Genomic DNA, 27,993 nt, shown 5'->3' with positions numbered 1-27,993 from the left:
CACTTCAGTCTGCTCCTGAGAAACATTTTCCTGACCCATGAGTTCTTTCCGCACTTGATCTAATTCCAGATTCACTTCTGAGACAGTAGACAGACATTCCGAAACTTCATTCACAGACAGACAGCCATTTCCCACCAGGTTAGAGTCTCCTTCCCCCTGGTCATAACATAATGGGTGAAATACAGACAACTGCTCAGAGTAATACAACAGACCAACATTGTTATAAACTGAACTTTCAAGAGGATACAGTTTCTGCCATTCTTCCCTTGCTTTTTTGACTTGGAGCCTAAGTCTGGCAATCCTCTTCTCAGCAGCCAGTCGTTCCGTGTGCCGTCTATGAGCCCTTACTTCTCTTTCAGCTTCTATTTCTAATTCAGCAGTCCTTTCCTTAGCTTCTTTCTCTGTCTTGGCTATCGTTTGCTTTTCCAGCCATCGAATGTCTGCTAGTCTCTGTTCATGCTCTAGTTGCAGTTTACTTGCTGCCTTTTGCATTCCAGTTGCTTCTGCAGCTTCTGTAGCCTCAGGTAAGGGCTGTGCTCCTGCCTCCTGATCACTGGCCATGAACAGCTCTCTCGGTTCTTGGTTTGTAGCTTTAGTCTTTCTAAAGCTTATCTCCTTTTCTGAACACAAATCTTTCAGGGCATTTTTGTCAAGACCCTCATATGCTCTTTGCTCCGCCATTGCAACTGCTCTTTAACCAACCAAACTCTCAAGCCCAACATTCAAATGTGGATAGCGTGGGGTTCTGACCCAAAGCTTAACTGACCTGGTTCTGTGGATCCTGCCGACTACGCCACTGACAATGCTGCTCTGGCGGGACACTTCTGAGAGTGACAATTCAGGACAACTTGCTTAGAGCAGGGCAGTCACAGCCCAAGACAAACCAGCCAGACAGAGAGGACTTCGGTCTCACCCCACTGGCTAACTACAGTTCACACAAGCAATTCCCTCAGACACTCCAGTTTCCAGTATCACCACCGGTGCCACTTGTTATAAGGATGAATGGTTATGAAAACCAATACCCCAGTAAAAGAAAAAAAAGTTCTCCCGATTCCCAAAGCACCAAGCCCCAGACCCAGGTCAATACACAAGTCAGATCTTACCCACAAATCACGCTGTTGCCAATCCTTTAGAATCTAAAATCTAAAGGTTTATTCATAGAAAGAAAGAAATATAAATGAGAGTTAGAATTGGTTAAATGGAATCAATTCCATACAGTGATGGCAAAGTTCTTGGTTCAGGCTTGTAGCAGTGATGGAATAAACTGCAGGTTCAAATCAAGTCTCTGGAACATCCCCAGCTGGGATGGGTCATTCAGTCCTTTGTTCAGAGCTTCAGTGTAGCAAAGTTCCTCCAGAGGTAAGAAACAGGATTGAAGACAAGATGGAGGGGTTTCCAGGGCCTTTTATATCCTCTGCCCTGTTGAAGGACCCCTTTGTTCTTACTGTGGAAAATCACAGCAGCAAGATGGAGTTTGGAGTCACATGGGCAAGTCACATGTCCATGCATAACTCAGTTCTCTACAGGCAGATGCCATTGTTTACATGTTAGTTTGAACATTCCCAGGAAGACTTCTCATGTGGATTGGTGTCTCCCAAGGTCCATTGTCAGTTAAGTGTTTCTTGATTGGACACTTAATCTGTAAATTTCTTTCTCAAGAAGCTGACCAAATGCTTCACTAATGCTACTTAGAATCAAACACATTGAGATACAAGTACATAGCCAATATTCAGAACTTCAACTACAAAAATGATACACACGTACAGATAGCATCATCATAACCAGGAAATTCTAACCTTTTTATAGACACTTTATACGACAACCTTTGTACAATATTTGCTGGAAATATATAACAGTGGTTGCAACAATGATCTATATGGTCACAGTTTATATTCATAACGTCACATAATGTTAGAGTCCTTCTGTGCAGCGGCCTCCTGGTTTCTCCTCGTAGCACGGGGAGCTTGTGCAGGAGAGAGCGGCTCAACGCTAGCTTGGTGAGCTGGGCGCCAGCAAGCGCCGGTGAAGTGTCAGTGTAGACACCTGGGGACAAAGGCCATCAGCCATGTCCCAGGATGGGGGACTCTGTCTATGAAGCAGGGACTCTGATTGGGGTCGTGGTGGAGAATCAGCTGAACCTGAGCTCTGAGTGACATTGTGACCAAAAGGGCTAACGCGATCCTGGGGTGCATAAGCAGGAACTCTCAATAGCAGAGAGGTTATTTCATCTCTGTGTTTGGCACTGGGGAGACCACTGCTGGGATCCTGTGTCCAGTTCCATGCCCACAAATTGCAAAGGCTGTTGATAAGCTGGAGAGGGGTCCCAGAAGAGACACACGAGTGATTGAAGGTTTGGAAAATAGGTCTTGTAGCAATAGACTTGAGGAGCTCAATCTGTTTAGCTAACAGAGAAGGTTAAGGGGTGAATCGATCACAGTTTATTGAGTAATAGAGGGCTGGTCAGTTTAGCAAAGCCAGGTGTACCAAGATCCAGCACTGGCAGTTGAAGCCAGATGAATTCAGACTGGAAATAAGGGGCAATTTTGTAAGTGAGGGTTATTAACCACTGGGGCAGCTTCCCCACAGTCAGGGTGGGTTTGTCACCACGGGCAATTTTACATCAATTGGATGTTTTTTCTAACAGATCTGCTCTACTTCAAACAGGAATTATCTCAGGGAAGTTCTCTGGCCTGTGTTACACAAGGGGTCACAGACCATGGCAGAGAAACTAAATGAATTATTTGTGTCAGTCTTCACTGCAGAGAATGAGAGGGAGATTCCCACACCTGAACCATTCTTTCTAGGTGACACATCTGAGGAACTGTCCCAGATTGAGGTGTCATTATAGGAGGTTTTGGAACAAACTAAACAGTATGAAACTAAACACACTCAACAGCAATAAGTCACCAGGACCAGATGGTATCACCCAAGAGTTCTGAAGAAACTCAAATGTGAAATTGCAGAACTACTATCTGTGGTTTGTAAGCTATCATTTAAATCAGTTTCTGTACCAGATATACATCAATTGTCTTTAAAAGGCTTCAGAGGCGATCCTGACAATTACAGGCTGGGTAGCCTAACTCCAATAGCAGGCGAATTGGCTGAAACTAGAGTAAAGAATAGAATTGTCAGACACATAGATGAACACAATTAGTTGGGGAAGAGTCAACACAGCTTTTGGTCATGGATGCAGCCCCATGCTCTGGGTGTCCCTAACCTCTGACTGCCAGACACTGGGACTGGATGACAGGGGATGGATCACTCAATGATTGCCCTGTTCTGTTCACTCCCTCTGGGGCACCTGGATTGGTCACTGTCGGCAGACAGGACACTGGGCTAGATGGACCTTTGGTCTGACCCAGTCTGGCTGCTCTTATGTTCTCACAATGGTCCCTTCTGGCTCTCTAATCTGTGAGCATATTCCAGCCCCTGCTAGCACAAGCCCTGGGGCCCTGGCGCTAAGCTGCTCATGCAGAGAGGATCCCGGCTCCCCTACCACATGATCACCCAAGAGCAGGGCCAGAGCATGTGGTGGTAAAGCACCAGCCCTGCCACGCTGGTATCCTGCCCACTGCTGGTGCTGAAAGCCAGCCACGAATTCCGCTAGCACAGACATGCCAGGAGTGCTGAGTGCCCTGATCTGCTCCTCTGTCCGAGCCAGCTGGGGGACAGGCACCTGGGGACAGCGGTGACTCAGCGCTCCGGCTGGGCTGACTCAGGGACTCCAGGCCCAGGATGGTGCAGGGAGGGAGAGGGGAGCCCGCAGAGGGCAGTCAGGGACACTGCTGTCGGGCTCAGCTCTAGATACCAGCAGCAAAGGTGGGGAGAGGGGGCAAAAGAGAAGGGAGAGAATGCGGGAGACACAGGGCCAGACAGACAGACATGGGGTGACATGGGGCCAGTCAGACACGGGGCGGGGGGGCACATGGAGACAGACACACAGACATGGGGGTTTCATGGGGACAGACGGACACAGGGGGGACATGGGGCCAGACACACAGACATGGGGGGACATGGAGCCAGAGAGACGGACATGGGCAGCACATGACTCCTGCATTTGGGGGGCCTGCACCACCCGGACAGTGGCCCCGCCACCTGTTCTACCCCACGGCTGCCTCCCCCAAAGGCCCAGCTCCACGCGCCCTCTGCCCCATGCCTGATCCTGCTTGGCGCCCTCCCCCAAAGCCACACCCGCCCGCGCCTTTTTGCCCCCTCCCCTGAGTCCTTCTGCTGCTCGTGCCTCTTTTCCCCTCTCCCTAAGTCCCCCTCCCATCGCTTGTGCCTCTCCGTCTCCCCCAGCCTTGGGGGAGGGGGCAGAGAGGCGCAAGCAGCAGGCGGGGGGGACCTCGGGGGAAGAGGCAGGGTGGGGGCACGAAGAGGCGCAGGGAGGGCGGGGCCTTGAGGGAAAATGCGGAGAGGGGGCGGGAAGAGGCGGAAAGGGGACAGGGCCTTGAGGGAAGAGACAGAGTGAGGGCAGGGCCTCAGGGGAAGAGGGGGCGGGGCTTCGGGGGAAGAGGTGGAGAGGGGGTGGGAAGAGACGGAGTGAGGGCGGGGCCTCGGGGAAAGAGGTGGAGAGGGGGCGGGGTCTCAGGGAAAAGGTGTAGTGAGGGCGCAGTCTCGGGTGAAGAGGCAGAGAGGGGGTGGGAAGAGACGGAGTGAGGGCGGGGCCATGGGGGAAGAGGAGGAGAGGAGGCGGGAAGAGGCAGAGAGGGGGTGGGAAGAGACGGAGTGAGGGCGAGGCCTTGGGGGAAGAGGCAGAGAAGGTTTCCCCCTCTTGAAACCCAAAGCAGATCTGAGATGAAGCAGGATCGTGTCCCAGGGTTCTTATACATTTCCAGCAGCCTTTCTGCCTGAGAAAGCAATAGGCTTAACTCTCCTTCTGCCAAACATCCTGGCAATTAGCACAGGGTAATTTATCCATTAAACAGTTCAGATACAGGTTACCACAACCTTCAAAGAGACATAGAGACAATAATACTATTTCCCTCAAGTATCTTCCTGCATGTTAATATTCCTTTTTTGATCTTTGAATTAAAGCTATAGCAATAGACAAGACTTGTTTGCCTCCATCACAAGACCTGAGCAAACACCTCCCCTTCTATCTCTAACAATGCAGACTGCATTTCAAAGCTCTATTCATTTACAGATCTTCCTAACCAGTCTCTAAAGTTCGGCCCTGGGTCAGGTCAGTCTGGGAGGTAATTAACTCTTTCTGGCCCTGTCACCTCTCAATGAGATATTATATTACATTCATAATGTCACAGCCCCCCAGGATGGCCAGGTGATGGAGCGCTGCCCCCTAACCCCTGTGCCCCCCCCCAGGATGGCCAGGTGATGGAGCGCTGCCCCCTAACCCCTGTGCCCACCCCCCCCCCCCCAGGACGGCCTGGTGCTCGAGCGCTGTGAGCAGCCCCACCCCATCTGCACCTTCTCGGAGGATTTCCAGGAGTTTGAGATGATCGATGACAACGAGGACGAGGAGGAGCCGGACAGGACCGGACTGGACGTGCCGCCCTCTCCTTCGGCTTCCCCCATCCCCTCACCCGGCGCTGAGGAGACACAGAAGCCCCGGCCCAGTACCCTGAGCCTGAGCGTGCCGGGGGCCCAGGTGAGGGGTCTGCAGCTCCACTGAGACGGGGGCTAGTGGGTCACCGCGGGCAGCGCTGAGGGGCTCTGGGGGGGTCTCTGCGTGAGGTGCTGAGTGTGTTTGGGGGGTCTCTGCATGAGGCACTGAGGGGTCGGGGGGTCTCTGCATACAGCACTGAGGGGCTTTGGAGGGGGTCTCTGCATACGGCACTGAGGGGTCGGGGGGTCTCTGCATACAGCACTGAGGGGCTTTGGGGGGGCTCTGTGTGAGGCAATGAGGTGCTTGGGGGGGTCTCTGCATGAGGCACTGAGGGTTTGGGGGGCCTCTGCATACAGCACTGAGGAGCTTTGGGGGGTCTCTGCGTGAGGTGCTGAGGAGGCTTGGAGGGGTCTGCATACGGCACTGAGGGGCTTTGGAGGGGGTCTCTGCATACGGCACTGAGGGGTCGGGGGGTCTCTGCATACAGCACTGAGGGGCTTTGGGGGGGCTCTGTGTGAGGCAATGAGGTGCTTGGGGGGGTCTCTGCATACAGCACTGAGAGGTCGGGGGTCTCTGCGTGCAGTGCTGAGGGGTCGGGGGGTGTCTGCATACGGCACCAAGGGGCTTTGGGGGGGTCTCTGCATGAGGCACTGAGGGGTCGGGGGGCCTCTGCATACAGCACTGAGGAGCTTTGGGGGGTCTCTGCGTGAGGTGCTGAGGAGGCTTGGAGGGGTCTCTGCATACGGCACTGAGGGGCTTTGGAGGGGGTCTCTGCATACGGCACTGAGGGGTCGGGGGGTCTCTGCGTGCAGTGCTGAGGGGTCGGGGGGTCTCTGCATACGGCACCAAGGGGCTTTGGGGGGGTCTCTGCATATGGCACTGAGGGGTCGGGGGGTCTCTGTGTGCAGTGCATATGGCACTGAGGGGCTTTGGGGGGTCTCTGCGTGAGGTGCTGAGAGGGCTTGGGGGGGTCTCTGCATACGGCACTGAGGGGTCGGGGGGTCTCTGCATGAGGCGCTGAGCATGGCTGTGTGATTTTCCCATGTCTTGGTGTCAGTCACTGGAGGTGTGGGGGTCTCTGCTCCTGCCCTGGTCAGGGCATGTGAGTGCCATGCGTGACGTGGGACGTTTGTGTGTGTGGTGCTGAGGGGGCCGCGTGTCTCCGAAGTCACAGAGGATAAAGCCCACTGGGTCCTGGCCCATCCCTCCCCCAGGGGCCCGGGCAGGGCTGTCCCTAGGTGCAGTGACGTATGTTCCATCCCAGCTAGCTTTAGTCTGTGCGGCTCCCCTGTCCTCCCCTCCCCTCCCGTCCAGGGTGCCAGTTTTGGTTGGATGTATTCCTGGAGGTTTCATCACTTGATGGAATCGTTAATTAAATTTAATTGTTAATTCCTGGAAACTCCAGGACAATCCTGGAGAGTTGGCAACACTAGTACCATCCCATCCCATCCCATGCTGCGGGGGGATGGTTCCCTATCTCCGGGCTCACGCTGGGCCCATCTCCCTGCGTGTGGCATGAGGGGCGGGGGGGGGGGGGGGGGCTGCCGTCTCGTTTTCCAGACTCTGAGCCTTCGTCACAAGAACAGAGTCAAGTCTCTGGCCCCTGTGGCAGCGGAGAAGCTGTGAAATGTGAGTGGAGCAGAAGTGACGCAGGACATCTGCATCTGCGCAGAGCCTGAGTGGGCTGTGCCGAGCGGTGGGAAATGCCCAGCAGACCAGTTCTCTGGGACCTAGGGGCACAACAGCAGAAAAGGCTGGTCGAGCAGTGGTAGCTCTGATGCAGCTGGAGGGTCTCCCCAGGGCTTCGCCTCCAGGGGTTGTAGGCCCCGGCCCAGGGGTCCAGCCCGTGCCAGTGAAACTCACAAAGATGGGTCCTGAGGCCTTCCTGATAACACATGAACAAGTGGCCATAGAAGACTCATGCCCACCAGGCCACCACCCTCTTGGCACCGCACCTGGCGGGACCAGCGCAGGCCGCAGATCAGGGGCTGGCTGCAGCATCTGCCCAAGACCACGTGCAGGTGAAAGCGGCCATACTTGATTACCTCAGCTTCACGGAGGAGACTTTCTGACAGAGGTTCCCTGGGGAGAAATGCCCCCGGGGCCAGGCACCACATGGTCGCCCAGAAATTAAAAGGCCTGTGTTTAAAATGGCAATAGCCAGAGACTCAGACTGCAGTGGAGGTGGCCGAGCTCAGTGTGGTGGAGCCATTCACCCCCATTCTTCTGTGTGAGGGCAGGGGCTGGGTGCTCAAACGCTGCCCAGAGTCCCTAGCCAATGCACTTGGCTGCTGGAGAATTATTTAGCTGCAGAGATGGCTCTAACTGCTTCATAGAGTCATAGATTCTAGGACTGGAAGGGACCTCGAGAGGTCATCGAGTCCAGTCCCCTGCCTGCATGGCAGGACCAAATACTGTCTAGACCATCCCTGATAGACATTTATCTAACCTACTCTTAAATATCTCCAGAGATGGAGATTCCACAACCTCCCTAGGCAATTTATTCCAGTGTTTAACCACCCTGACAGTTAGGAACTTTTTCCTAATGTCCAACCTAGACCTCCCTTGCTGCAGTTTAAGCCCATTGCTTCTTGTTCTATCCTTAGAGGCTAAGGTGAACAAGTTTTCTCCCTCCTCCTTATGACACCCTTTTAGATACTCATATGAGCAACTGCCTGAGGCCAAGGGCACCTCAGCTCAAGGGAGAGCCCAACCCAGGAAGCCAGCAATCAGACAGGGTGGTCTTGCAAGCACCAACCTCTAAGGTGCCCATCAGACAGTTGAGCCCTGGACTGGGCCCTGGCAGCAAACCCAGCATCTCAGAGCCCAGTCCGGACAAAGGCCCTTGGGACCCCTATGGAGGGGGGGTAGACAAGGCCCCTAGGGAAGGGCTATCTCAAATAGCAGGCCCAGGGCCAGCAGCCACTCGGCCAGCAGCAAGGACTTGCTTTTTATGTGGGCCCCCAGGTCACTGGTACCACGATTCCCCCGTAAGGAGTGTGGCTATGAACAGGTGTGGACGGCAGAATGCTGGGCCCATAAACGAACTCCAGCTGAAGTAACGGTTCCTATGCAGATAAATGGAACGGAGGTCATGGGCCTAGTGGATTCTGGGTGTATCCACGGAGAAGTGTGCCATTGGCTGTAGGGGAAAACACGAAGTGGCTTGTAATGGGGCTGGCCTCAACAGTATCCTACCCCATGATCTTGGGACAGGATTGGGAGTATTTCTCAGAGGTATCGAGGGAATTTAAACCAACTCCAGAGACCCTGGAGGGAGCAGCTGAGGAGACCTGGGGAGATGGGAGCCCCAAACCTGTGACATTGGCAGGTGTAGGTGAGGACCTTGGGGAGGTAGGATCCAGCCAGAGGGAAGCGTCTCCAGAAGGCCCCCTTAACAACGAAGCCATAGTGGCCCTCCTACAGGAGAGGGACATCTTAACCAGAGAGAGAGACTTCATCAAGGACCAGAGGGAGGACGAAACTTTGTGCCAGACTATGATTAATGGGGAAGTCATAGACTCAGTGAGCAGAGCAGTACATGGTTTGAGCTCCAGGCAGAGCAACCGCACCAGTTGGAGAAAGACCAACTGCAGCCATATTCCCTGCCAAACTCCGGTCTGGTTCGCTGCCCCCCGGTCATGCAGCAGAACCATGGCTGCTCTCCAGGTTTCTCTCCCCAGCACAGAGCTGGGCTCCGGGATCTGTCCCCAGCTGGGTTAGCTGGATTTGCCCAATCTCTTGCTGTTTCCTGCCCACATCTCTAATCTCTCTCAGCCCCAGGATTAGAGCTCTGTCCCCTCTTGCACTCACAGCTCCTCTCAGAGTCTAATCTGCAAATGTCATTAAACCCTCCTGTGCTGGATAATCGATGGGGCTGGGGCTGAGCCAGACACTCCCCCAGGTCCCTCTCTGCTGCTTCCAGGACAATTTGTTTACAACCTTTCAGCAAGTCTTCAGTGACTGTGCCCCAGCCGAGCCTCCTAGGAGATGCAGGTATCACACATGTCCCTAACGGCAGGCAGGGCCCGCCACGTGTGATTTGCCCGGCAGCTGCTGACACAGCTCTGGCCCTGCAGGTGAATACTAATAGTAGAGTCACACGGTTTGTCTGGCGAGGCTGATTCTGAGCAACTCGCAGCGCTGCTACCTCCAGCCCATCCTCAGTGACCTTTTCTCGTAAGGGCCCAAAGTGCCCCTTGACTCCCTTTGCTGTCTGTAGATGAAGGGACTCAGTACCTCACACAGCTTGTACCATTCTTCTCCTACGGAGTGAGGTAGGGACAGTCATTGCTGGGATCACAGAATCATAGGACTGGAAGGGATCTCGAGAGGTCATCTAGTCCAGTTCCCTGCATTCATGGCAGGACTGAGTATTATCTAGACCACCCCTGACAGGTGTTTGTCTAACCTGCTCTTAAACATCTCCAATGAGGGAGATTCCACAACCTCCCTGGGCAATTTATCCCAGGGCTTAACCACCCTGACAGTTAGGAAGTTTTTCCTAATGTCCAACCTAAACCTCCCTTGCTGCAATTTAAGCCCATTGCTTCTTGTCCTGTCCTCAGAGGTTAAGAACAATTTTTCTCCCTCCTCTTGTAGCAACCTTTTATGTACTTGAAAACTGTTCTCATGTCCCCTCTCAGTCTTCTCTTCTCCAGACTAAACAAACCCAGTTTTTTCCAATCTTCCCTCATAGGTCATGTTTTCTAGACCTTTAATCATTTTTGTTGCTCTTCTCTGGAGTCTCTCCAGTTTGTCCACATCCTTCCTGAAATGTGGTGCCCAGAACTAGACACAACACTCCCAGTTGAGGCCTAATCAGCACGGAGCGGAGCGGAAGAATTACTTCTCGTGTCTTGCTTACAACACTCCTGCTAATACAGCCCAGAACGATGTTTGCTTTTTTTGAAACAGTGTCACACTGTTGACTCATATTTAGCTTGTGATCCCCTCTGATCCCCCAATCCCTTCCCCCAGTACTCCTTCCTGGGCAGTCATTTCCAATTGTGTATGTGCGTGTCACGGAGTATTGGGGGACTCAGGGCCCTGCACCTCCGGCTTCCTGCGATTCACCATGACTCTCAGCCAGCCAGTAAAGCAGAAGGTTTATTTGGATGACAGGAACACAGTCCAAGACAGGTCTTGCAGGCACAGACAACAGGGCCCCCCTCAGTTAGGTCCAGCTTGGGGTCCCAGGGCATGCCAGCCCACCCCCCTTGGGGGGGTCAGAGCCATCCCTGCCTCCCAGCCATCTCTCCAGCCTGCTTCCCGCACTCTCCTTTCAGCGACCCCTCCCACAGCCTTTGTTCAGTTTCCCGGGCCCCGGAGTCACCTGACCTCCAACCCCCTCCTGGGTTCTCATGTTACAAGCTCAGGTATGTTCCCTCGGGCCGACTCCCATCCCCCGATGCAGACCATCCTAGTCACACTCCCCTGTCAGCATTCACACACCACAGTAAGAACAGGCCCAGTTCGTCACATCTCTCCCCCCTTCGAGACCGAACTGAGCGGGGTCACTTTAGCCAGTGACCTGGGGAAGTTCGGACCTACCCCCGTTCCCATGGATGCCCCCGCATCCCTCCAGTTCCTTGGTGGGAATTACACCAGGCCCCTTCAGTTTCACGCCCCCCCTTAGGTCGGGGTGCTTGATGGCACTCGCAGTTCGCATGTGGGAAGGTTTATGCGGCCTGTGCCCTTTTCCCACCCCCATACCTCTGGGGTTCCAACTGGGCTGTGGTCTTCTCCCAGCGCTCCAGTCTGGAGGTCTGTGCTTTGGGCTCTCTTGGTTTAGAGCCGCCCTTTTAACCTTGGCCACCCTCTGGAAAGGATCCTTATTGCTGGGCAAGGGTCCTAAAGCTGTTTTCCCCTTGTCCCAGGCCTTCCTCCCCCTCTGACAGGGGTCACAGGATCCGCAGTACTGTCGGACAGTAACAAAGACCCCAGGCCAGTAAAAGCTCCGTAGCAGCCTCTGCTGGGTACGCCAGGTTCCCTGGTGCCCTGAGAGGGGAATGTCATGGGCCCGACACAGCAGCTGGCGGCGATACTTCTGGGGTACCACCAGCTGCCTCCTGATCCCCCCTGACTCCATTTCCCCTGGGGGAGCCCATTCTCGGTACAGGAACCCCTTCTCCCACAGGAACCTTTTCCGGCCATCTCGTCCCATGGTCTGTACCGCATTGAGGTCGGCCAGGTCCCTTATCTTCCGCAAGGAGGGATCTCTCTGCAACTCGGCCTGGAACTCAGCAGCTGGGACAGGGATGGCCACCTGCTCTCTCTCGCCCGCTGGGTCTGAAGCTGCAGCCTCCCTGAGCCGTGTCCCTGGGCGTTCCCTCCCCACCAGGTTAGGGACCTGCGCCTCAGGCAAGGCACCCCCCCCAAGGCCAGGGCGCAGGGCCCCTCGCCGGCTCTGACTGCGGGTCACAACCAGTGCCTTTTGGGGGTTGCCTGGCCAGTTCTCCAGGTCCCCCCCCATCAATACCTCAGTGGGCAAATACGGGTGTACCCCCACATCCTTGGGGCCCTCCTTGGCCCCCCACTTCAGGTGTACCCTTGCCACGGGCACTTTGACTGGTGTTCCGCCCACCCCCGTCAGGGTCAGGTAGGAGTTGGGCACCACCTGATCTGGGGCCACCACCTCGGGCCGGGCCAGCGTCACCTCTGCGCCCGTATCCCAGTATCCATTGACCTTCCTCCCATCCACCTCCAGGGGAACAAGGTACTCTCTCCGGAGGGACAGCCCCGCGCCCACCGTATAAACCAAAAACCCTGAGTCTGGGGCATCCAGCCCCCTAGAGGAGCTGGCCTGGGGCCCTTCTCTCTCTTGAGCAGTTGATAAGCTGCCAGCCCCTCTTGCGTGAGAAGCCTGCCCCTCGTCCGTCTGGGCCTCTACCCAGTTAACCCTATGCGGGTTCGGTCTGCTCAGTCTGTCCTTGAGCTTGGGGCACTGGGCCCGAACGTGGCCTCTTCGGCCGCAGTAATAGCAGCTCAGGTCCCGTGGGTCCCCTCGAGCCGGTCGGTTGTCCCTGATGCTGGGCATTCCCCGTGGGAGGGGATTCCCCATATTCCCCCTTTGGGAGGTCCCAGGGTGACTCTCTCTCTGCATCGCGGTGGGCCTGTTCCTTTGGGGCTCCTCCCTGCCACCCCCTGACCGGCTCTTTACAAACTCATCAGCCAGCTGCCCTGCGTGTCGCGGGTTCTCTGGCTTTCTGTCCACCAACCACAGCCTCAGGTCGGATGGGCACCGCTCATACAGTTGCTCCAGTACCAGCAGTTTAATCAGGTCCTCCTTCGTCTGGGCCCCACCAGCCCACTTGCTGGCGTATCTTTCCATGCGGACGGCTAGTTGCAGATATGAGATCTCAGGGGTTTTATCTTGACTCCGGAACCTTTCCCGGTACATCTCAGGAGTCAGCCCAAACTCACGTAGCAGGGCCTTTTTGAATAGTTCGTAGTCCCCTTTCTCTGCGTCTCCCAGTTGGCGGTACAATGCCACGGCTTTGGGGTCCAGTTAGGGGGTAAGGACCCGGAGTCTGTCCGCGGGATCAACCCGGTGCAGCTCGCAGGCCGTCTCAAAGGCCTCCAGGAAGTCATCCATGTCCTCCCCCTCCTTGTATGGGGCCATGATGCACTTATCAAAGCTCCGTGCAGTCCTGGGTCCCCCCTCACTCACCACAGCCGGGGGTTCGCTGCCCTTCAATCTCGCCAGTTCCAGGTCATGCTGATGCTGTCTCTCATTCTCCTCCCGTTCATGCTGTCTCTGTCTCTCTTTCTCCTCCCGTTCATGCTGTCTCTGTCGTTCACGATCCTCCAGCTCTCTCAGTTTTAGCTCTTTCTCCCATTCCAGCCAATTCCGCTCCACGGATGCCGAACGTCGCCGGGAGGATCCTCTGCTGGCCGGCGAGCTTCGCCGGGAGGGTCCCCTGCTGGCCGGGGGGGTCACGGCGCCCTCGGTATTTGCTGGGCTCCTCCCCACCCTTCCCCTAGGCATAGGAAGGAGGGGTCTCGGGAAGCCCTCAGCAGCCGGCTGACCACTCCCAGCTGGGACAGACACTGGTGCCTGCGCTGCATTTGCCAGGCTGCTTCCCTGAGACACAGGGATCAGTTCATTCGCGCGATCTTCCGCCTCCAGCTGGGCAATGAGCTGTTCTTTGGTGAGCCTCCCAATGCACAGCCCCCTCTGCTTGCACAGCTCCACCAGGTCACTCTTAAGCCGCTTGGCATACATCTTCCTGCTGGCCACTCACCGGCCTGTGTGCTCACAGCTCCCCACAGTTCCCAGGGGGACCCCTAGTGTGCCAGCCCTTCTCGAGGTCACTGCCAGGGTCGAGCTGCAGACTCCTCCGCCCCTGGGACCACTCGCTGCGATCCCCCCGGGGGACCCTGTTACTGCAAAAGTCCTTCTCGCTGGTCACACACTCCCAGGGGTAATAACCGTCTCTCTCCCACTCTTCAGCACGCCTGGTCCCCGTCAATCCCCCTTCGTTTTACTGCTCCCCAGTCACTTACTGCAGGAAGCGCCGTCCACGGGGTGCAGTAGATCCCGCCGCTGCCACCAGTTGTCACGGAGTATTGGGGGACTCAGGGCCCTGCACCTCCGGCTTCCTGCGATTCACCATGACTCTCAGCCAGCCAGTAAAGCAGAAGGTTTATTTGGATGACAGGAATACAGTCCAAGACAGGTCTTGCAGGCACAGACAACAGGGCCCCCCTCAGTTAGGTCCAGCTTGGGGTCCCAGGGCATGCCAGCCCACCCCCCTTGGGGGGGTCAGAGCCATCCCTGCCTCCCAGCCATCTCTCCAGCCTGCTTCCCGCACTCTCCTTTCAGCGACCCCTCCCACAGCCTTTGTTCAGTTTCCCGGGCCCCGGAGTCACCTGACCTCCAGCCCCCTCCTGGGTTCTCATGTTACAAGCTCAGGTATGTTCCCTCGGGCCGACTCCCATCCCCCGATGCAGACCATCCTAGTCACACTCCCCTGTCAGCATTCACACACCACAGTAAGAACAGGCCCAGTTCGTCACAGTGCAATCATTTTAGTCACTTTTTTTGAGATGGAAACACTACATTTTCTTTCCCCTCATCTCTGAGTCACTGCTCACTTCTCGGTGCAGCATTGCCCTGACTCACCAACCGTCTGGACAGGCCGGGGTTCCAGTACCCAGTGGAGGGCACCGGGTGAGAACTAAAGCAGATCGAACAGAACGACTTTTCTTCCTTCTTCACGGTGGAGTCTGGCGAAGATCTGCAGAGCGGGATCCGCCTCCCACGTGTCCTGCTTTTCCTCAGTGGAGTCACAACAGCCTCATCGCATTCCCCTCGCCCCATCTGCAGCGTTTGCTCTGCCTTTGTTCTGCTGTGTGTGTGTGTGTGTGTGTGTGTCTGTGTGTGTGTGTCTGTGTCTGCGTGTATGTCTGTGCTTCTGTGTGTCTGTGTGTGTGTCTGTGCATGTGTGTATGTCTGTGTGTGTGTGTGTCTCTGTGTCTATCTGTTGCATGTGTCTGCGTGTGCCAGTGCATGTGTGTCTGTGTGTATATGTGTCTCTGTGTGCCTGTGCGTGTGTGTATGTCTGTGTCTCTGTGCATGTGTGTCTGCGTGTGTCAGATTGTCAGGGGAAGATCGTGTGGTGCTGGCAGCATGTCTTGCATCCGTGTTTCCCCAGCCGGGGGACTCGTCCTCTGAGGGACTCAAAGCCTGATGGGGGGAGCCAATGGACCTCTGGGTTCTCCTTCAAAGTCTCAGGTCTCAGTGTAACAAGTCAGTCTCCAGCTGTTACACGTGTGGTGAAAACCGTCCCATTGTGACTCTGGGTGCCCGATGCGGCGTCTGCAGAGAGCCTAAAACAATCGCTGTGTGGTGTGAACTGCCCCATTCCTGTCAGTGCTGCTAACCCAGCTGGCAGTGCTGACACTGTCCCTGGCATGGCTGGTTCGCTCCTCCCCCAAGCATGGCAGACAGGGATGGGAGTCCCCTGGCGTGAGGAGCTGCCCCATGGTTGAAGTTTCCCGGAGCACTGGGCGTCCCGGGGGGAGAAGGAGCTAGCTTGGGGGGGATAGGGGGTTGACAGGGTTGCTGACTCAGGGCTCAGCTTTCAAAGCTTAGGAGACGCTGTCTGACCTGCCCTGACGTTCACCCAGCATGTGCAGTGGCAGCCGGGGGTCATTCCCTGTGGGGAGCCCGTGTCTGAGTGAGGACTGAGGAGCACAGAGGGGCCTTTCGCAGAGACCCGATCTGGCTGCATGTGGCCTTAGCCTTTGCTTCCCTTCGGAGCGGAGGAACGCGCCAGACTTCGGCCGGCACAGCTCTCTCTCTCTCTCTCTCTCTCTCTCTCTCTGCGGGGGGGGAGGGGGGGAGAGGTTAGAGGCGGGACCCCCAGGGGCTTTTACTGCCTGTTGCACGTGTGGGGTGTTGTTCTATCCCCGGCACAGCCCAGCTTTGCCGAGCTGAGCGTCCTGGAGCCTGGCCGACCGATACCTGGGACGCACTGCCAGTGTAGACAGGGCTTCACTTCCTTGTTCTCCCTCCTCCCTCGGGCCCGGACACCCCCCGCCCTCATTTCTAAACTCACCGGCTCTTCTCTTTCTGACCAGGATTCCCTGAACAACAACGGCAGCTACCCTCCTCCCCCCCCTGCTCAGCGGGCCACCTGGCAGGAGACCCTTCTCCACTCCTCCTCCTCCTCCTCCTCTTCCTCACACGCTGGTGAGCATACCCCCACCACCACCCGCGGCAGCCCCCACCTGCACCAGCTTGTGCATCTGAGCTCAGCTGTGTGGCTGCCCTAAGAGCCAGGCTCTGCTCTGGGCCCTGGGGATGGGGAGGGGTGGGAAACCGAGGCTGGAGGTTCAGGAGATGGGGTGAGCTGCTCCATGGAGGGTTCCAGGCCCAGCTTCTCCCCCAAGGCTGTGACCAAGCTCTGTGTTGGGGAGATTCGTGCTTCCTCTGCGCCTCCTCCCCTCGGGCTGTTTCCAGGGCTGCCCGATGGCTGGGAGCTCGGCTCGTACCCGGAGGGCAGAGCCATACTTTGCTCTCAGTCCTCAAAAATGGGACCCAAGTGTGACTGCTCAGAGTCCAGGGCTCAGAGAGGGGCGGACGGAGGCAGGGGCCCGTGGGCTCAGTGACAAGGGGGTCCTGGAATTCGGCGTTTCCCAGGATCCCACAGAATGTCGTATTTTTGCTGTAGGATTCGTCACTCTGCTGCACCAGGCTCCTGGCACCATATTCTGCCTGCAGCTGCCTCTGGTGCGGCACCTTTCCCACACGGGATTGTTGGGTTGATGACAGTGCCTGCTGCCAGCACTGCCCTCCAGCACCCGGCGGAGGGGGCCAGGCAGCCAACCGCGCAGGCTGGGCAGCCCAGCTGCCTCGAGAAAAGGGCAGCAGCCGAGCTCTGGGGAGCGGAGAAGGTGAACCGCTGACCCCACCTCCCTGGCACACGTGGGGCAGGGGAAGGAGACTCTGAGCCGAGCTCCCAGACACCAGCCGAACTGCTGAGGCCCATAGAGCTGGGTGCCTGGAGAACACGGCAAAACAATCCACCCTCCACACTGGTCATTGCTGGAAAGAGTCGGTGCCACATTGTGCGTCAACGCACTGCCGAGCACACGGGCCCTGGTTGTTCCTCTCTGGACTGGCCCTCAGGGCCTGTCTTGCTCATCCCCGGAGCACAGCCTGGGGGACCCTTCCCCTCCAGCCAGCTTTTCCCTCCTCCCACGTGCGTGGGGCACTGCCCAGCAGGGATCAGAGCCAGTGAAATGGGGAGGATGAGGGGCCCTAGCCAGGGGGGCAGGAACTGGTTTAAAGCTCTAATCTCAGGCTCTTTGCTTTTCCTTTTCAGGGCACCTGTCTCCTTCTCACCCTTGTGTCCAAGATGGCCCCTGCTTGGACAGTCAGAATGGCCGGGGGCTGACCACTGAGGAAACAGGGCAGGCCCAGACGCTGCTCAAACCCTCCTTCTATGACTCGGAAGGCAACAGACATGAGTCTCGGGCATATGGTAACCAACCGCCGGAGAGAGCCGGGGAAGATTATAATATGAATATCATCTCCTCTGCACCATGCTCACCACATCCCCCATCTCATCTCAGCCAGCCGTCTCCTAAACAGTCTCTCTCTCCAACAGGGCCTGCCGCTCCTCCTAGCATAGCCCCTCACTTGGAAGCCAGCAAGGAGCCCCAGACCTGCGACGCCAACTCCCGGCAGCCCAAAGCCACCGAAAGCGACTGTGCGAAGCTCAAGCCTGAGGCAGCCAGCGGCAGAGAGAGACAAAAGCCCAGTGAGGAGGGTCCCCCTGCAGATGGCACTGGGGGGGAAGCAGGCCTGGCTCTTAGTCGTGGCTCCCCCATCACCCTCCTTGGCCAGTCCAGCACCCCACTGTCGGAGGAAGAGCTGCCCAAGGGCTATGGAGACAGTGAAGTTGGAGTCTTCACTGATCGGAGCGATGGGGAAAGGGAGTGCACTCTGGGGGCCTACGTCTGCCTGAGGGGGCTGACAGAGCAGCTGAGCTCTGAAGGGGAGGGTCCCCACTGCAGCAGGGCCGCCAGCATGCGTGGGCTCCCTTCAGGCTCCTCCGAGACCACGTCTCCGTCGTCCGACCCGGGCATTGAGGCAGATCTCACCAGCAGGAACTCAAAGCAGTTCCTGCCCCGCGGCCGGCACAGCGATGACCTCAGCTCCCCGGGTTCTGACTCAGATGTAGAGGGGGAAATCGAGGCAGCTTTTGCTTGTGGGGGCCGCCTGGTCAGCAACATGATTTCCTCCATCTCGGAGACAGAGCTGGATCTGAGCAGCGACAGCAGCAGTGGCAGGTCCTCCCACCTCACTAACTCCATCGAGGAGGCCAGCTCCCCCACCTCGGAGGCGGAGCTGGAGACGGAGCTTGACGGCCAGGGGCTCATGGGTATCAAGGACTCCCTGCTGCTGGATAAGTGCAAGCAGGAGGAGGAGGTCACCCTGGAGGGGGAGCTGCCGGAGAGCCGCTTGAGGGACAGGAGCATGGTGAGGAGAGAGAGCCTGGCCGACCTGAAGATGGAGGGTTATTACGACACGTTGAACCCGGAGGACTCTTCCGCCCCTGTCGACCAGACAGATATATCTGGGTCCAGTCCCCTGGATCTAAAGATTGACCCGGACCACAGCCTGGAGAGCATCCGCCGCTCCTTCTACTTGCCCATCGGGCCCAAGCTCCTGCCGGAGGTGGACGACGAGGGTAACAGCGAGTACGACTCTGACTCCGAGTCGGAGCCTGACCTGAGCGAGGACTCGGACTCACCCTGGCTGCTCAGCAACCTCGTCAACAAGATGATCTTGGAGGGCTCGTACCCCCTCAAGTGCCCGGACGAGTGCTTCCAGCAGGCCCACTCCCTCTGCGACACCATCTCCCCGGCCTCTGACCTGGAGCCCGAGATCCTCAGCGAGTCCCTGGACGTGCAGCCCAGCTTGCGGGACTCCCCGGGGAGCGAAGCAGAGCCGGCCAAGCTGTCTGGCTCCCAGCAGAGCATCGAGCTGGTGGACATGGAGACTCTGCGCAGCTCACTCCAGAGCGCCGAGGACGAGAAACCCACGAGCACGAGCCCTGCCACAGAGGCCTCGCCTCTGGGAAGTGACCCGGGCCCTTATTTATTCATGAGCAACCCGACCAATGACACTATCACGCCGGTGTTCCTGGGGCAGCCCCTCTCCATCGACAGGCTGGGCAGCACGGGGGGGCCGGCCAACTTTGGCTGCTGCACGGGGCCCATCAAAAGCTTCCCTTTCGCCTCCCCCGCCAGCACAGAGGGCTCGGACCCAGCGTCCAGAGAACAGGGCACAGAGGTGGAGCCGGCAGCTGGGCCAGAGGATTGGGCCATCGATAAGGACCTGGACTCAGGGATCCTGGAGGACAATGACATGATCGATGACATCCGGTTAGAGCGCCTGGGCCGGAACCCTGACGCCTTCCTGCCCATGCTCGACGTCTCCACGGCCAAGACCAACCGGTGCTTCAACCTGAGCTACTCCACGGACGAGGACGACGTGCCCTATTTCGGCAGCCTGAAGGGCTCCCCCTTCCACGACGACACGCAGAGCTTCGAGGAGGACCTGCCGCTTCCTCCGCCCCCCATGGCCCAGGAGCCACGGCCGCTGGATGAGTCCCTGGCCTACGACTCCATCAAATACACTCTGGTGGTGGATGAGAACACGCAGCTGGAGCTGGTGAGCCTGAAGCGCTGCACCTCAGTGCTGAGCGACGACAGTGAGCTGCTGAGAGCCTGCGACAACTGCGACCTGGAGGACGAGGACGAGTTTGGGGAGGGGCTGACGGCACAGGACGGGCAGAGCTCCTCGGAGGACTCCTCCCCCGAAGCCGACCTCCAGTTCTCCAAGAAGTTCCTCAATGTCTTTGTCAATAGCACATCCCGCTCCTCCAGTAAGTACCAATTCCCCTACTCGCCCCAGAGAGGGGTCAGCCATGTCTATCCCTGTAGGAGAGTCACACATCCAGACTGGGCCACCCCTAAACCTACGTATCTCTCCAGGTAGGGCCCTTGCCTAGCCCCCTCACTCTCTTCAGTACCTGTGTCCTCACCACACCCCCGGAAGGCAGGGCAATGCTACACTCCTCACTGTACAGACACAGACAGACAAAGGCTGCGTCTACCCTGCACCGCATCCAGACGACGAGGGTGTGAATTGTAGAGCGCACTAAAGTGCTGGTCTGTAACTGCCCCATGTCACACTGCGGGCAGAACTCAAAGGTACCTAGTTCGTGTTAACATCGTCCTCTTCAAACAGGACTACGTTAACGTGGACAAGGTACCTTCGAATTCATGCCAGCAGCATCCACCGAGGGCAGTTCCAGCCCAGCACTTGGGTATGTGCTGTAATTCGCATCCCTGTACTCCGACTGCGGGGCCCTGTCGATAAGCCCGAGTCACACAAGAAGTCTGTGATGGAGCAGGGCTAGTGCAGTAACTGCTGGGCCATCTTTCTTCCTTCCTTTCTGGAGACATTCTCACCACAGTCTGTGGGGGCTGAATTAATACAGGAAGGGCAGCCCCGACTGGCTCTGACCTAGATGTTCTCCCTGAGGAGTGAGGCCCGACTGGCTCGGGGCCGGGCGTTCCCCACCGAGGAGCGAGGCCTGTCTGGCTCAGGTCTCTTGTCCTTTGCTTGGCTGGCGAGGTGCCTCCTGCGTGTCCTCCTCCTGCCGTGCTGCAGTGACCTCTCCTCTGCTCCGTAGGTACGGAGTCCTTTGGGCTGTTCTCATGCATGGTGAACGGGGAAGAACGGGAGCAGACTCACCGGGCTGTCTTCAGGTGAGAAGAGCACCCTAGCCTGGACCCCAAGGCTGCACCAACGCTGCCCCTCTGGGCGCATGGCCAGGAACGAGTTGGGGTCTGCCTGGCGCTGAGAGAAGGAAACAGCTTCATCCCCGGGGCTGAGCAGCTGATAAATACACAGCCCCAGGGCAACAAACGGGGGTGAGGCAGGCAGCCCCACCGTTTCCTGTTAGATACATTTATAGGATGGTGGCCCAGCCGGTGCCAAGGAGTCCCGAGTCTGCCTATGATTGTCCTGCCCCCGGCTGTGGCGGAAAGGCCCGAGGGGGCTGCCGGGAACCAGGCCCGGTGCCTCTGGCTCCTGTGTGCAAGAGCATCCTCGCCCGTCTTCATCTCCGTCTCTCTCTTTCTCTCTCACATTTCCTCTGCCCTCCTCCCCCACCCAACGCCCCTTCCCCTCGTCCTGGTGCCGCCTCCTCTGCTCGCAGGTTTATCCCTCGCCACGAGGACGAGCTGGAGCTGGATGTGGACGACCCGATCCTGGTGGAGCTGGAGGAGGACGATTACTGGTACCGAGGCTACAACATGCGGACTGGAGAGAGAGGCATCTTCCCGGCGTTCTATGCCCACGAGGTGGTGAGCCAAGCCAAGGAGGTCATCGGTAGGCATCTCCCCTTCCCTCCCTCCCTGTGGTGCGGGAGCCCTGAGCACCTGCAGCCCTGGGTGCTGCCACGGGCCCTGCCGGGACGGCAAGAGCCAGCTCACGGCACTGCCAGTTTCAGTCAGTGTCCGAGTGGGTGGCAGTGACCCAGAGCGCTCTGCTGCAGATGGGGAGGCTGCCAGGGAGACCCTCCCCACACAAACACCCCCCCGCCCCACAGACATGCCCACCCAGATGGGTGAGCATTGACCCCATCCTGCCGCCCAAGTGCCCCTAGATCATACTGTGTAATCACTGAGAAAGCAGCCAGGAATCCATCACTCTCCTCCCTACCCCCACCAGGAGCCTGTCCTGGGCCCTGGAGCTCCGAGCGGCCAGCGAGAGCAAACCCCCGGGCCACTGGGGTCGCTCGACAGCTGCAGGCTGAGTGCAGCAGCAGAAGCTGGAAATGGGCGACAGGGAATGGATCACCTGATGATTCCCTGTTCTGTTCATTCCCTCCGGGGCACCTGGCACTGGCCACTGTCAGCAGACAGGGTACTGGGCTGGATGGACCGTCGGGCTGACCCAGCATGGCCGCTGTTATGTTCTTATGAGCAGAGGAGGGCGTGAATCCATATGGAATGTCCCGAAAATTCAGAGTCTGTGGAGGGGGCAGGCGAGCACCTGGGGGGCAGCTCTCGGGGGAGCAGACAGGTGCACAGGAGGGCCTGCAATGGTGCAGCAGTTGGGTGATGGAGGTTGGTTGTTGATGGTCCAGGCTGCCCAGTGCACAGTGGTCCCGTCTCTGAGTGGAGACCACCAAGGATCCATATCTGTTAGGTGCTCTGGGAGCTGAACAGCTGGTGGGCTCGCTGCCGAGGCAAAGGGCGCTCGGCTGACTCCGGCAGGTGTTTCTGTCTGCACACGTACCTGAGCCCGTCAGAGACACAGCTCGTGGGACGGTGGCAGGAGAGGCAGGCATGGAAGGAGAGGCAATGGGGAATAGGTGCTGATCCCTGCACACCCGCTGCCCTTGCCAGGAGAGGAGATGTCTGAGCGGAGAGCTCCAGGGCGGTGAGCACTGACAGGGCGTCACCAGAGAGACAGGAGCATCGTAGTGAGGAACCTGCCCCAAGAGACCTGTGGCTGCCCTAACAGGAAGCAGATGATGTGCCAGGGCAAATGATGTTCAGGCAGGACGGGTGGGCTCCCCAAAGCATGCTGGGAAGCTCCCGTGAATGAGAGCCCACGTGCAGCAGGTTCAACGCCCTGGGGAGATGCGGGTGACACAGGGAACTTCCCAGTGACCTTCCAGTGCCTGGCACCTGTGTGTGTGTGTGTGGGGGGGTCCTTAGGAGCTGCACGACTCCTGCGCTGAGAGCCTGCCGGGCTCTGACCGTCTCCACGAGGGCAGGAGGAATCCTGGTCCTGGCAGACAGGGCCCGGTAGGAGCTTTCAAGCTGGCAGGGAAGAGAGAGTTTTCCTCCGTTCCAGTAACGGGGCCGGTCCTGCCCCGCAGGCGCAGTAAAGCAGCAGGTGGAGTCGCTCTGAAGAAGCCGGACGCTGCAGAAGCGCCTGAATGGACTGAAGTGTCTGTAGCCAGAGCTGGGAGCAGGGAGACGGGCCAGGCGATAGCCAGCGTAGCGGGGCGCTGGGAGGCTGTGGCTCGTAGCCGGGCTGGCAGGCTACAGGGGAGGGGCAGCAAAGGAGTGACAGCTCCAGGGAGCTGCAGTTGGACAGCACAGGGTCCTTGGTGTTAGGGACCAGGGAAAGCAGCATGGCACAGACATGCCTGGGGCCACCTGCTGCAGCCTCCAGGCCAGGAGCAGAGTGAGTCAGACCTCCTGGCCTGGCCGTGGGGTCAGGGGAACCCCAGGTTTTTCTTCCAGTGACTGCACATGTCCATTGCACGTTAGGTGTGTGTGTGCCCAGTGTGCCGAAGACAGAGATTTGTCCTACAGCAGGACCCGTTGGGGCAGCGCAGGCAGCCTATGTCGGCTCCCAGCCGATGCCATAAGGGACAGAGCTGCCCTGACCCCCCTTTGGTTCCTTTTCACTGCCTGGGGTTGGTGGGCGGCGTATCCCACGCACAGGAGCACACGACCGGGATTATTTCCCATTGTAAATTGGTTAGAAATCTTCCTAGGCAGTTAATAGGACTCAGGTTTTGTCCTAGCCGGGTTTTTTCACTTTTGTTCTCTTTTTACTAGTTTGCTCTGGGTGTCAGGTACCTGGGACCTGGACTTAGCAATGCATTAGTCTCCTGGTTACCAGCACTGCTGTCTGTACAGTAACAGGGCCCCTCCGCGCTGCTATTTAAAATGTTTGGAGAGGGTCGTATCGGAGACAAGAGCCGCAGCTGCAGCGGCTTCAAGACCAGAACTCAGGAGTCAAGGGAGGCAGGACTCAGAGACTTTTGGCTGGAGCGTGCTCTACGTCCCGCTTGGATCCAGGGCGATCCGTGCAAGGCACAGGTCAGAAGGGCACCTCCTGACTTGTCGGACTCTCCTTGTCAAGCAGAGCTCGATAGAAGATGACATTCTCCCTCTCGGGGGCCCATGAGCAAGAAGTAGAAGAGCTTCAGAGCAGCCTCTGGAATAGAGGTCGAAGAAAACCTCCTCTGCCACCAAGGAGCATCGTTCTGCCTCAGCTAACATCTGGCAGAGCCGTTTGGTGCTGAGTTTAGGGCATGAATTCTGGCTTGGTGCTCCCGGGTGCTGAGGGCTAGAGACACCTGTGTTGGATTTGTCGACTATGGTGCAGTGTGACGGCGCTGCCCGTGGGAGCCGGCTGAGGTCACGCAATTAGGGTGAACGGCAAACAAAACGGGGCAGACAAACCCCAGACGCTGGTGGATCTTCCAATACTTAGATTTACCAACCAGCACAAAACAACTTTTATATTACCATACAGGTTACTCAGAAGTCCAAACAACGCAGTTCCCTTAAAGTACACAGCCTCGGGCTTGCGTCCAGACACACCTGTCAAACATATGATAATTACTGAAAATCTTATCATATAAAAGAAAAGGTTCTTCCAACCCCAAAGGATCAGCCACATACCCAGGTCCAGTGATAACTTAGATCTGACCCAAAATACATGCTTATAGCCAATTCTTATTAACTAAACTAAAATTTATTAAAAAAGAAAAAAAAATTAATGGAGATATCCCATCTCCTAGAACTGGAAGGGACCTTGAAAGGTCATTGAGTCCAGCCCCCTGCCTTCACTAGCAGGACCAAGTACTGATTTTGCCCCAGATCCCCAAGTGGCCCCCTCAAGGATTGAGTTCACATCCCTGGGTTTAGCAGGCCAATGCTCAAACCACTGAGCTATCCCTCCCCCCTAAAGAGAGAGAGTGTTGGTTAAAAGATCAATATACAGACAGACGAATTCAATTCTTGAGGTTCAGATATATAGCAGAGGTGAGCTTGTAGTTGCCAAAAGTCCTTTTAGAAATAGTCCATAGGTTATAGTCCAATGTCCGTATTCAGGGTGACTCCAGTCAGTGACTGGGGATCTCAATCCTTGTGGCTTAAGGTTTCCCCCTCTTGAAACCCAAAGCAGATCTGAGATGAAGCAGGATCGTGTCCCAGGGTTCTTATACATTTCCAGCAGCCTTTTGGCCTGAGAAAACAACAGGCCTAACTCTCCTTCTCCCAAACATCCTGGCAATTAGCACAGGGTAATTTATCCATTAAACAGTTCAGATACAGGTTACCACAACCTTCAAAGAGACATGGAGACAATAATACTATTTCCCTCAAGTATCATCATAAATGTTAACATTCCTTTTTTGATCTTTGAATTAAAGCTATAGCAATAGACAAGACTTGTTTGCTTACATCCCAAGACCTGAGCAAACACCTACCCTTCTAACAATGCAGACTTGCATTTCAAAGCTCTATTCATTTACAGATCTTCCTAACCAGTCTCCACAGTTCTGCCATGGGTCAGGTCAGTCTGGGAGGTAATTAACTCTTTCTGGCCCTGTCACCTCTCAATGAGATATTATTTCACACTCATAACATCACCTTCGACTATGGTGCAGTCCTTGGTACCGTTGAGAATGACACCAGCTCTACCAGCCTCAACATCAGCACCGCTGCACAGGGCCGGGCAACCAGTCTGGGTGGCACCAGCCACACCACAGGTGTCTGAAGCAGCCAAGGACCTGTTGTGCCTCTCAGTCCTGGACTCCCCTGTGCTTCAAACTGACCTGGACACTTTGGCACCTCCTCTTTCCACGGTGCCAATGTCAGCGCGGCTGTCAGTACCAGCATCAGCGCCCGCTGTCACAGTGCCACAGCCAGCCCTGACCTCAGCGTCAGCTGTGAAGAAGCCACTGGTGCAAACTCAAGGACGATAGCTGGCACTCATCACTCGTCAGCTGCGCCGTTACCTCCACCCATCAGCCCCACTCCGGTTCCCCAGCAACTCCCGCTTGGTGCTGGGCCATCCTGTCTAGCAGACGGTTCTGACTGCTTGTCGGAGTTGGAGGTTGGATCATGTGTCTCCTGTTCCTATTACAGGAAGTCCCAGGTTTCTCCCCCTTCTTCAGTAGACTCCCATTCTTGTGCATGTCAGGTGTAAATGCATAAGTAGATCCAGAGACAGAACTTCTTGGAGTCAATAGAATTGGCCTCTTATGCCCCATCATGTTCCACATTGATTCTATTGGCCATGCCGTATGCCCACTACTTTGAGATCACCTCTCCCATTACACCTAAGTCTAGGCTGCCTCAAAGGGAGTCAGCTGTGCCTGATACCGATTCCGGTATCGACCTTGGTACCGCCTTTACATAAGAACGTAAGAACGGCCGTACCGGGTCAGACCAAGGGTCCATCTAGCCTAGTATCCTGTCTGCCAACAGTGGCCAATGCCAGGTGCCCCAGAGGGAGTGAACCTAACAGGCAATGATCAAGTGATCTCTCTCCTGCCATCCATTTCCATCCTCTGACAAACAGAGGCTAGGGACACCATTCCTTACCCCTCCTGGCTAATAGCCATTAATGGACTTAACTACCATGAATTTATCCAGTTCTCTTTTAAACTCTGTTATAGTCCTAGCCTTCACAACCTTCTCAGGTAAGGAGTTCCACAAGTTCACTGTGCGCTGCGTGAAGAAGAACTTCCTTTGATTTGTTTTAAACCTGCTGCCCATTAATTTTATTTGGTGGCCCCTACTTCTTATATTATGGGAACAAGTAAATAACTTTTCCTTATTCACTTTCTCCACATCACTCATGATTTTATATACCTCTATCATGTCCCCCCTTAGTCTCCTCTTTTCCAAGCTGAAAAGTCCTAGCCTCTTTAATCTCTCCTCATATGGGACCCGTTCAAAACCCTTAATCATTTTAGTTGCCCTTCTCTGAACCTTTTCTAGTGCCAGTATATCTTTTTGAAGATGAGGAGACCACATCTGTACGCAGTATTCAAGATGTGGGCGTACCATGGATTTAGATATTCTCCGTCTTATTCTCTATCCCCTTTTTAATGATTCCTAACATCCTGCTTGCTTTTTTGACTGCCGCTGCACACTGCGTAGCCATCTTCAGAGAACTATCAACGATGACTCCAAGATCTTTTTCCTGACTTGTTGTAGCTAAATTAGCCCCCATCATATTGTATGTATAGTTGGGGTTATTTTTTCCATTGTGCATTACTTTACATTTATCCACATTTAATTTCATTTGCCATTTTGTTGCCCAATCACTTAGTTTTGTGAGATCTTTTTGAAGTTCTTCACAGTCTGCTTTGGTCTTAACTATCTTGAGCAATTTAGTATCATCTGCAAACTTTGCCACCTCACTTTTTACCCCTTTCTCCAGATCATTTATGAATAAGTTGAATAGGATTGGTCGTAGGACTGACCCTTGGGGAACACCACTAGTTACTCCTCTCCATTTTGAAAATTTACCATTTATTCCTACTCTTTGTTCCCTGTTTTTTAACCAGTTCTCAATCCATGAAAGGACCTTCCCTTTTATTCCATGACAACTTAGTTTACGTAAGAGCCTTTGGTGAGGGACCTTGTCAAAGGCTTTCTGGAAATCTAAGTACACTATGTCCCCTGGATCCCCCTTGTCCACATGTTTGTTGACCCCTTCAAAGAACTCTAATAGATTAGTAAGACAAGATTTCCCTTTACAGAAACCATGTTGACTTTTGCCCAACAGTTTATGTTCTTCTAGGTGTCTGGCAATTTTATTCTTTACGATTGTTTCAATTAATTTGCCCGGTACTGACATTAGACTTACCAGTCTGTAATTGCCGGGATCACCTCTACAATTACTTTTATCAATTGCATTATCAATTACATTTAACAATTACCTTTATCGAGCATGTGTTTCCTTTGGCACCTAGGTCTGTGCAACTGAACCATTGGAAACTACCAGCACTTACTGAAGTTGCTCCGACTCCCATAAATACGTCTTCATCATCCCCAGATGGGGCTCTGGTTTGGGGGTTTCCTGATGACCGTAAAACATATCAAGTATTGCTACAGGGGGGGCTCATTCC

General features: G+C 55.8%; 1 protein-coding gene across 2 annotated transcripts in view; it reads left to right on the top strand.

Moving 5' to 3' along the window:
* The window catches only part of MAPK8IP2 (mitogen-activated protein kinase 8 interacting protein 2), a 60,904-nt gene that overhangs the window by 21,514 nt on the left and 11,397 nt on the right, over positions 1–27,993 (top strand). Inside the window, exons 3-8 of one of the 2 annotated variants that reach the window (XM_054035384.1) lie at positions 5,381–5,608; positions 16,154–16,265; positions 17,401–17,559; positions 17,686–19,971; positions 20,785–20,860; positions 21,313–21,485. In XM_054035384.1, coding sequence (XP_053891359.1) covers positions 5,381–5,608; positions 16,154–16,265; positions 17,401–17,559; positions 17,686–19,971; positions 20,785–20,860; positions 21,313–21,485 — 3,034 coding nt within the window. Of the gene's footprint in view, positions 1–5,380; positions 5,609–16,153; positions 16,266–17,400; positions 19,972–20,784; positions 20,861–21,312; positions 21,486–27,993 lie in introns of both variants that reach the window. The other variant, XM_054035297.1, reaches the window with a different exon arrangement.

The sequence above is a fragment of the Malaclemys terrapin genome, chromosome 1 (genome assembly GCF_027887155.1).
Source record: "Malaclemys terrapin pileata isolate rMalTer1 chromosome 1, rMalTer1.hap1, whole genome shotgun sequence".
Taxonomy (NCBI): Eukaryota; Metazoa; Chordata; order Testudines; family Emydidae; genus Malaclemys; species Malaclemys terrapin.
The sequence above is the reverse complement of the archived record's forward strand: the minus strand, read 5'-3'. Positions and strand labels throughout refer to the sequence as shown.